This window comes from Ixodes scapularis, unplaced genomic scaffold (assembly GCF_016920785.2).
Source record: "Ixodes scapularis isolate PalLabHiFi unplaced genomic scaffold, ASM1692078v2 PGA_scaffold12__126_contigs__length_90152505, whole genome shotgun sequence".
Taxonomy (NCBI): domain Eukaryota; kingdom Metazoa; phylum Arthropoda; class Arachnida; order Ixodida; family Ixodidae; genus Ixodes; species Ixodes scapularis.
The window spans coordinates 78,959,583-78,968,619 of record NW_024609838.1 but is presented as its reverse complement, the minus strand read 5'-3'; the positions used below and the strand labels follow the sequence as shown (position 1 = coordinate 78,968,619).

Sequence of the window (9,037 nt, the reverse complement as noted above, 5' to 3'; positions counted from 1 at the left end):
ATCGGGTTGGAATGTTCATGACCTTTCCGAGGCGTACTGGTCCTCCGGCCCAAGTGTACTCGCACAGGCCGCCACTGATTCAGAAGCTTGTTCGTCGTGGTGAAATTGCGAAGATTAAACGAGATTTTTTCTTCTTGCCGTCCCAAAGATTGATGACGTAATTGTGGGATTGAAACCACCTGCCTGGTCGACAGTCGAGCGCGGCTCATGAATTGGACACGAGAATTGCGTCAGCACTGGACATCGGCTCGTAACAATGAATGTCTCGGCTGAAACTTGGCTAGTGGCTCGTGTCCAACCACTGCGGTGATGAGAATAGCCAAACTCTAACAATGCCTGGAGCTCAGCACGCGTTTTCGTCCTTTAAAACCACAGCGCGGCGGTATGATCAAGGTTGGCGCAATAAGACAGGCACCAGGCCACGTGGCCGCTTCTGGCTCCGAGTTGAGGGGATGAACGATGCTCACATTTCTCTAACTGTTTGGCGACTGCCATGGCCTAGAAAAATAATTAAAGCCAAGTTCAATCAGTTATTAGCGTTAGGGAGTGATCCTGAGTAGTATTTAGTAATGTATAGAAATATTCTTATAGCTCATTTAAGCAAAATACAGAGGGGGTCGAAACTTTGGCAATATCTTGAGAACAACGCTCGTGTGAGATTTACCGCGACTGCCAACCTTCTGCTGTTCCTCTGAGGTCGCTAAAATATCTTATTTTTTTTTAGGTATTCCTTCCGTACACACGTGTAGTTCTATGTAATGTCATATTAATAAGTCGCATTAGTCATTTCAGAACTTCTATTCTCAAGGACATTTCTCGGATGCAGTACAGCAACAACGAAAAAAATGTTTCGGTGCCTCAATAATGCAAAATTGGTCTTGCAACATTTTTTTTGCACTTTCAATAAATAGTGTTAAGAAATAACCCCTGGCGTTGATAGCTTGCGGAAACATCCATTAGTTTTCCCCTAATAACAGATGCACGAAAATAAAGGACAGAGACAGCTGTCGATATCTCCTCAACTCGCAATTTGAACAAGCGGCCACGTGATCTGACGCTAATTATATACCACCAGTGTTTGTCACAGTCATGCCCTCGGCGGCTAGGGTTTTGAGAGCAAAAGCTTGGGCAGAGCTTCAGATATTGTTGCAGTTGTGCTATTAATTATCATATTTAATTGACACGAGCCGTTACCCGAATGTTTGGCGACGCTGATTGTCACGAACCCGAGCACTCGACTCGGGGTTATGAAAATCGCCTACGTCATGGTGTCACGTGACCCTCGGTGCGAAATCGTAATGTCATGTTACGTCGTGCTGTCAACAGGTTGATACATCTAATGACTTCCTCAAATTAAATCGAGTTCATGCAGTGAGTCACGTGACGTTACGAGGCCACGTGACATTACTTGACAAGACGTATGTGTAGTGTGCTGTAAATAATCTAGATGGCGTTTTCAGCTGCATTTGAGCAGAGCCGTTTATACTGAGAGAGTTTGGCCGATGGGCGGAGCTTGTTGGCCGCTAGAACAAGCGGATTTCGCGATAACACAATATGGCGTTACTTCTTTGTCTTGTTCATTCCTGAGAAATCGCGTAGAGTTCCTATGAGTCAGATCCACAATATGGCGGACGGAAGTAGTCATCCCCCGGTTGCCAGACTACGCTGCTGTGGTTGTCAGACTGTCAAAATCTCCTTAAGAAGGCCAAACTCTCTCAGTATAAACGGCTCTGCATTTGAGATGGTGCCGCGCGCCGCGTGCTTGACAGCGGCACGCGCTGATTGATGTAGATATTGTAAATACATGCAGACTTGATCGAAACTCCGAGCTGGCGTGTCGTGTCTTCCTTTACCGGTGTGCCCGCTTGGTCCTCGGCCACCGACAATCTCGCGTCCCACGCGCCACGGCAATGTAAGCCTTTCCAGCATCTCTACAGGCCTTTCGGGGCGCTGTCTTTATCCTAGCTTTCCCTGTCTCTTACCACCCACCCGTAATGGCCCCACGCGACCACTACATTTTGGCGACGAGGTCTTTTCTCTCATTTTTCCATTTTCGCCTCTCGTGAACATTTGATCAGACTCCGTGCCGGAGATGAGTGGTGGGAACACCGGCATGTATGGTTTTCTTTTTGTGTGTTAGTTAATATTGTAGCGTTCAGAATGTTAGGTCCTTTTGGAATATTTGCATCCACCACATCTTTTCCGTGCGAAATGTAGTACATAAAATAATGTCGACGTATCGCGACACTCGTTCCATTTCGTCCGTCAACCTTCCATTTCAAAAACCAGTAGTGGTTACGCGTGACGCGTTCGAATGGTTCTTTTCCTTTTACGCATGTAGTGCGCACAGCACGGAAGCGTCCATCTCTTTTTCGTAACTCAGAAAATTGTTCCCGTTCTCATTTGGGGTGAAACTTCTATTATTTCTTGTCAATCTTTCAAACTATCTCGCAACGGTAAGAGGATGGCGACGGCTTCCTTACCGACGCTACCACCATTTCTTCCCACGCCAGGTGCCCCTGCGCAGCCTTGGCTAAGTTGGAAAACGTCGTTTTTCAATTATCTTGTGGCCATAGAGGCAGATGAAAGCTCTCCTAAGCGCAAGCGCGCACTACTATGGGCGTTGCTTGGCTTGGAAGGCCAACGAATAGTTTCGACATTTCCTTCAACAGTCCCCGCCAGCAGCGCGGCCGTTTCTGAATTTGATGAGCTCGTAGCGGCACTTGATGAGCATTTTGCTGCCAAAGCTAACGTTGTCGTCGAACGCAAGCAATTTCTCAACCGCGTCCAATCACCGGGAGAGAGCGTCCTCGACTACCTTAGCGCACTCAGGCAACTTGGTTATTTTTGTGATTTCGGAGAGTCCCTTGAAAACCGCATCGCGGAAGTCTTTTTGGCCGGTTTAAATTCATCGGAGGTACAAGATCGGGTAATCCGAGAGTCTGCGGAAGCTGGACTACCCAGCCTCGAACGTATTGTGCTTCTAGCACAGCAGTTCGAACAGGCGTCTCGAGATTGCGATCGGTACCGCCAATTTCCCTCCAGTTTATCGCGTTCTGGAACGCCGCACGCCGTTCAGGTCGTACAAGGGGTTTTTATTCAGCGTGAACAAGATGGCCGACGATCGAATTCGAATTTGAACATCCAAGATCAAAATGGAGAGCGGCGGCATGCCATTTCCTGCTCCCCCGCAAATGTTTCCTTCTCGCCGCAACACCAGTCGCGCGAGTCGCGCGCACACACCCGCACTTTCGTGAGCCGAGTACCGCGTGATGCTCCGCCGGGCGCGCGCGCTCTTAGGCACGGGGCAGAGTTATGTCATTTCTGCGGTCGCCGACCCCATCCACGTGAGGAGTGTCCTGCTTCAGGAATGTCTTGTTTTTCTTGTGGCAAACTAGGTCATTCTTCAAATGTTTGCCGGAGTTCTCCTCCATCGTCCGCTGCCAGCGATCGTCGTCAGCTGGCCTTTCCGCCGAGACGTGGTCGGGCCGCCGGTGGCCGGTACCAGCGGCTTGGAGTTGGCCGTAACCAGACAACCAGCCATGAAAGCGTGGCATTTTCTGACGAAGAGGAGCAGCAGCCGAAAATTTGCACCGTCGGGTCACCGGAAGTCCTTCCAAATGGACGCGCCGACAGTCGCCCACGGAATTTCACCGCTGATGTTCAGGTGAATGGATCTACATTATCATTACTCATTGATACTGGCTCCGAAGTTTCAATACTTTCCGAAAGCATGTTTAATAAAATTAACTCCCAGCAGCAAATCCGGCTAAGGAAACCACCGCGCACTCTTGTTCACTACCTCCGAGGGTCCATTCCAGTCGTGGGATGTTTCCAGACCAAAGTCGGCTTCAAAGAGCGATCCGCCGAGCTACTTTTCTACGTTGTTCGCAATGGCCGATCCCTGCTTGGGACAGATGCCGTGCATAAACTTCGTCTCATTTTGTCGGGTGCTCCACTCAAATGTTTCCATGTCAATTCTGCGGACTCTTGCGCAGCCATCCCAGGCCATGTAAGGTCGGCCGAAGTTCCGCAGTCCCCAGGTGCGGCGGAGCCCAGTCCTCCGCCGAGTACTTCAAGTGCTCCCTCCAAGCACCCTCTATCATCGTCCACTGTTCACGGCTCTCAGCCATCCACGTCGTCTGAGTACTACTCAAGTAGAGGCGTCTTCGGAGACCAGACTTCAAGGGATCCGTCGACGTCGCGACCGTCTTTGCAACCTTCCTCGGTGAGCGATGCATCGAAGTTACCTTCTGGTTTTGAAGAATTTGAGAATCTTTTTTCTCCTGAATTAGGGTTAGTTAAAAACCAAACACACACAATCACTGTCCGGCACCATGTCCCGCCGGTACAGGCTAAACTTCGCCGCTTGCCGATCACGTTGCGTGATGCCGTCAGTGCGGAAATTCAGAAGCTCGAGTGCCAAGGCGTTATCGAGCGCGTAAACGCGTCGGAATGGGTATCCCCCATTGTAGCAGTTAAGAAGAAAGATGGTGGAATCCGTATGTGTGTCGATCTGCGAGCGCCAAACCAGGCTGTCGTTATTGATTCTTTTCCACTTCCGCACATTGATGAGCTTCTGAACTCCCTCAGTGGAGCTTCCCATTTTTCTAAGTTAGACCTTGCGTCTGCTTATCACCAGGTCCGTCTCGACCCCAAGAGTCGTGACTTAACGGCATTCATTACCCATGAAGGGCTTTTTCGTTTCAAACGAGTTTGTTTCGGTCTGGCGTCTGCACCAGCGGCCTTCCAACAGATCATGTCTAAGATATTAAAACATGGTCCAGGAGTCCAGTTTTATCTGGACGACGTCATTGTCTATGGCTCCTCCCAGAAGGAACATGATAGAAATCTCAGACAAGTCCTCAAATGTATTAGAGAGGCCGGCATGAAGCTAAATAGAAAAGCCGTTTTCAATGTTTCTGAACTGTCACTCCTTGGTCATCGTCTGTCTGCGGAGGGTCTAGCACCTCTTCCGTCGAAGATTGACGCGGTCCTAAATTTTCCAGTTCCATCGGAACCTTCGCAGTTGAAGGCCTTCCTAGGTCTAGTAGAATATTACAGTAAGTTTGTCCCCCATTGTGCTACTCTGGTAGAACCCCTCCGAAGGCTTCTGCGCAAGGGCGCATCTTTTGTCTGGTCGACCGACGTAGAGGCCAGTTTTCAAAGTGTCAAGTCCTGCCTTCAGCAGGCTCCCATTCTTGCAATGTTCGATCCACATCTTCCAGTTGTCGTCTCCACAGACGCGTCCAATTACGGACTAGGTGCTGTTCTCCAGCAGCAGCATGGGAGGAAACTAAAGACTGTTGCTTTCGCTTCCCGCTCTCTCTCCGAAGCAGAGCGGAAGTACTCAGCAGGAGAGAAAGAAGCTCTCGCAATCCTCTGGGCTTGCGAGAGATGGCACGTTTATCTTTGGGGTAGACATTTCGAAATTCACAGCGATCATCAAGCTCTCGTCACATTAATGTCCACTCAAGGGACAGGTGTCCGTCCACGGCGCATCAGTCGCTGGACGGCTAGACTTTTCAACTACAATTTCACCATGAAGTATCGCAAAGGAAGCGACAATGTAGTTGCCGACGCTCTGTCTCGCCTTCCGGTCTCAGATACCGAAGAAGGCATGGCTTTTGAGGAGGAAGTGGTTTCAATCGTCTGTGCATGCCTCACAGAAAAAGAATTCAAGCAAGAAACTGCAAAAGATCCTGTATTGCCCATTGTCATGACATATCTTTCCAACACATGGCCTTCAGAGGACAAGTTGCCTCCAGAATTCAAGCCGTATTTCGTTGTAAGAGACCAGCTCTCAGTCACCGATGCCTTGTTGTTCCAAGGAGAGCAAATAGTGGTTCCGTCCACTCTCCGCGATCAAGTGATTGATGTAGCTCACGAAACCCATCAAGGTATCTCGCGCACCACCAGTATCATCAAGGAGCTTTACTGGTGGCCGCATTTAAGTCAACATGTCAGGACGAAAGTTCAGAACTGTTCGGTATGTCAGTCGACAGACAAGCCTGCAAAGGCATCTCCAGCGCCTCTTCAACCAGTTGAATTCCCCAACCGTCCATGGGTAAAACTGGGCATGGATATAGTAGGTCCCTTTGAACGAGCCCCAGCTCAAGAGAGGTTTTTCATTACACTGGTAGATTACCACAGTAAGTGGCCTGAAGGGGCACCAGCCCACAACGTCACGACTGCCACAGTCATAAAGTTTTTGAAGTCTGTCTTTGCCCGCGAGGGTTTGCCGCAAGAGATCACGACAGACAATGGTCCACAATTTATTTCAAAGGAGTTCAGCGATTTCTTAAAGACGCATGGCATCAAGCATGCAAAGTCATCCTTCTACCATCCCCAAGCTAACGGGCAGGTAGAGCGATTTAATCGAGTTCTTAAGTCTGTCATTCAGTTGGCACTCGTCCAACATCGTCCGCTTTCTGAAGCCATTACGGAATATCTCAGTGTTTACCGAAGTACTCGCCATGCAGCGACAGGAGAAACACCAGCATTTCTTCTACATAGTCGCACTCACCGAACGCGACTGCACCTCCAAGGGCGAGGGACCCCAGAGTCCACCGTCCCTTCACATGTCATTCAGGAAGAACTTCCTGACAGAGTCAAAGAGTATCAAACAAAGATGAAAAAGTATTCAGATGCCAGGCGAGCAGTTAAGCACCCTGCTTTTGCTCCTGGTCAATCAGTAAAGGTTTTCAAACCCAACATTAGAGGAAAGATGCGAAACAAGTATGATCCACCGCAACGCATACAGGAACAAGTAGGGCCAGCCACATATAGATTAGATGACGGAACCACATGGAACGCAGCCAAAATGACACGTACCACATTGAAACCGCGCCAACGTCAGCCGTTGTGGCTTATGGACGATGACATATTCCCCACTTCAACTAGTGCGGCCCCTGATGTCGTTCCTGTTTTTGCGGCCCCTGCTGCCGTTTCTGTTTTTGCGGCCCCAGTTGCCGTTCCGGTTCTTGCGGCCCCTGCTGCCGGTCCTGTCCCGACGGACCCTGTTGCCGCCCATGCTTCTACGGCACCCGGTCCTGGCCATGTAGCTCTGGTGCCTGGCGCTGCCCATGTGCCGGATGTATCCGGTGCCCTTCACGTTCCTGCTCCCGCGGCACCCTGTGCCGTGCAAGGTGCGGTGGTCTTCGGTGGCCTTCCCGCCACCCCAGTCCCCGGTGCCATTCCTGATTCCGGTTTCCAAGCGGCTTTCCGCGCCGCCGTACCAGGCAATCAAGCCAGCAGCCAGCCACCAGTCCCGCCGGCTGCCCCGGCTGCAGTCTTCCAAGAGGCCCCCAGGGTCGCTGCCCAGGAGGGTTCTGAACCTTCCGTTCCTTCAAGTGGTGCCATATTGAGCACCGCATCAAGTTCATCTCAACTGGGACTCGGGTATTGGAGCGAGCTGCCATCATCTAGCTCCGCAACGGTCTCGGCGGAGTCCCTGAACTCCGTGGGACCAGAGGTCGCCACACTTTCCGAGCCTCCAATGGACCATACTTTACCAGAGGGCTCTGGAGATATTCTTGACGTGACATTAGAATCGTCACCAACAGCAAGTGATCGTGATGGATCGGAGCCATCCACCCCTACGACTCCCCAGGCATCTCCATCGGACAATCATCGCCCAAGGCGACAGAGACGTCTGCCGGCACGATTGAGAGACTATGTGTTAGATTTTTGTTCACCCAGTCCCACTACGGGTAGAACATTTGACATTTAGTGTTACTTCCGTATGCAGAATTTTGTTTTATAAGTCTAGTGTGTTTTTTTTTTGTACACGCTTCAGTCTAACTTAATGTTTCTCGACAAAGAGCAGTCTTCCAGATAACGACTGCAGCATTAACATTATTTCCTTTCGTTACTAGATTAGCTTCTGTTTATTTTTTTTCCCTTATCGTGATTGGTAGGATTTTTGTGTGTGCGTGAACTCTGTATTTTCTTTAAGGAGTAAGCTGTTTTCTTTTCTTCCCTAATAAATTATCCAACATTTATTTTTCTATTAAGGGAGGAGAAGATGTAGTGTGCTGTAAATAATCTAGATGGCGTTTTCAGCTGCATTTGAGATGGTGCCGCGCGCCGCGTGCTTGACAGCGGCACGCGCTGATTGATGTAGATATTGTAAATACAAGCAGTCTTGATCGAAACTCCGAGCTGGCGTGTCGTGTCTTCCTTTACCGGTGTGCCCGCTTGGTCCTCGGCCACCGACCATCTCGCGTCCCACGCGCCACGGCAATGTAAGCCTTTCCAGCATCTCTACAGGCCTTTCGGGGCGCTGTCTTTATCCTAGCTTTCCCTGTCTCTTACCACCCACCCGTAATGGCCCCACGCGACCACTACAGTATGGACACCATGACTTGACGTGACCACGTGACACTTGGTTAATCATAGTGCCAATACAAAGGTGCCACGAAAACCCACAATTTCATACATTGGAATTTTGTATATGACGCTTTGATCAATAGATAGAAATACAGCCGCAACTTTTTTATTCCCATATGTTCATTTTGTGATACTACCAAAAAAGAAAATAAAAAGAAATACTTCCTTGAACCGTTTTGAACCAGTTACCGTTATATTTTTTTCGGTTCGGTTCCGGTTCAGTTTTAAGATGGCGGCGAAGATTTTGGTTCGGTTCAGTTCCGGTTCGGCTAAAAATAACGGTTCGGTTCCGGTTTTCGGTTCGGTTCGGTTCCGGTTCGACACCCTGGTTGCAGCACCTGGTGTGGCGCCCGCTCGAGCGCCCGATGATGCTCCTACTCACTGATTACGCGGCAACGCTCTCGGGGGTGCTCGCGAAGAAGCCCCCGGTAGTACCAGCATCGGTGCTTTCCCGCAGCTTCCCACGGAGCGGTTATTGGTAACGTCCTGGTCCCCGTCGAAACAACTTCGGGGAACAGACGCGACGATAACGGCTGCTGGCAGGAAGTGCCAGCGGCTTACGTGGCCGTCCGTCGTCCACCCATATGCCAGGAAAACGGCTGATGCGTCCGCACCAGCAAAGCATGCTGGTAGACCAGGGTAGGGC

General features: G+C 50.2%; 1 protein-coding gene across 1 annotated transcript; it reads left to right on the top strand.

Annotated features, from left to right (window-relative positions):
- Positions 1-2,464: 2,464 nt before the first annotated feature.
- LOC115317251 lies at positions 2,465-4,016 on the top strand. The gene is made up of 2 exons (XM_040219306.1): positions 2,465-3,667; positions 3,822-4,016. Exons 1-2 carry the CDS (start codon positions 2,465-2,467, stop codon positions 4,014-4,016), a joined length of 1,398 nt encoding a protein of 465 aa, XP_040075240.1.
- The last annotated feature ends 5,021 nt before the right edge of the window (positions 4,017-9,037 follow it).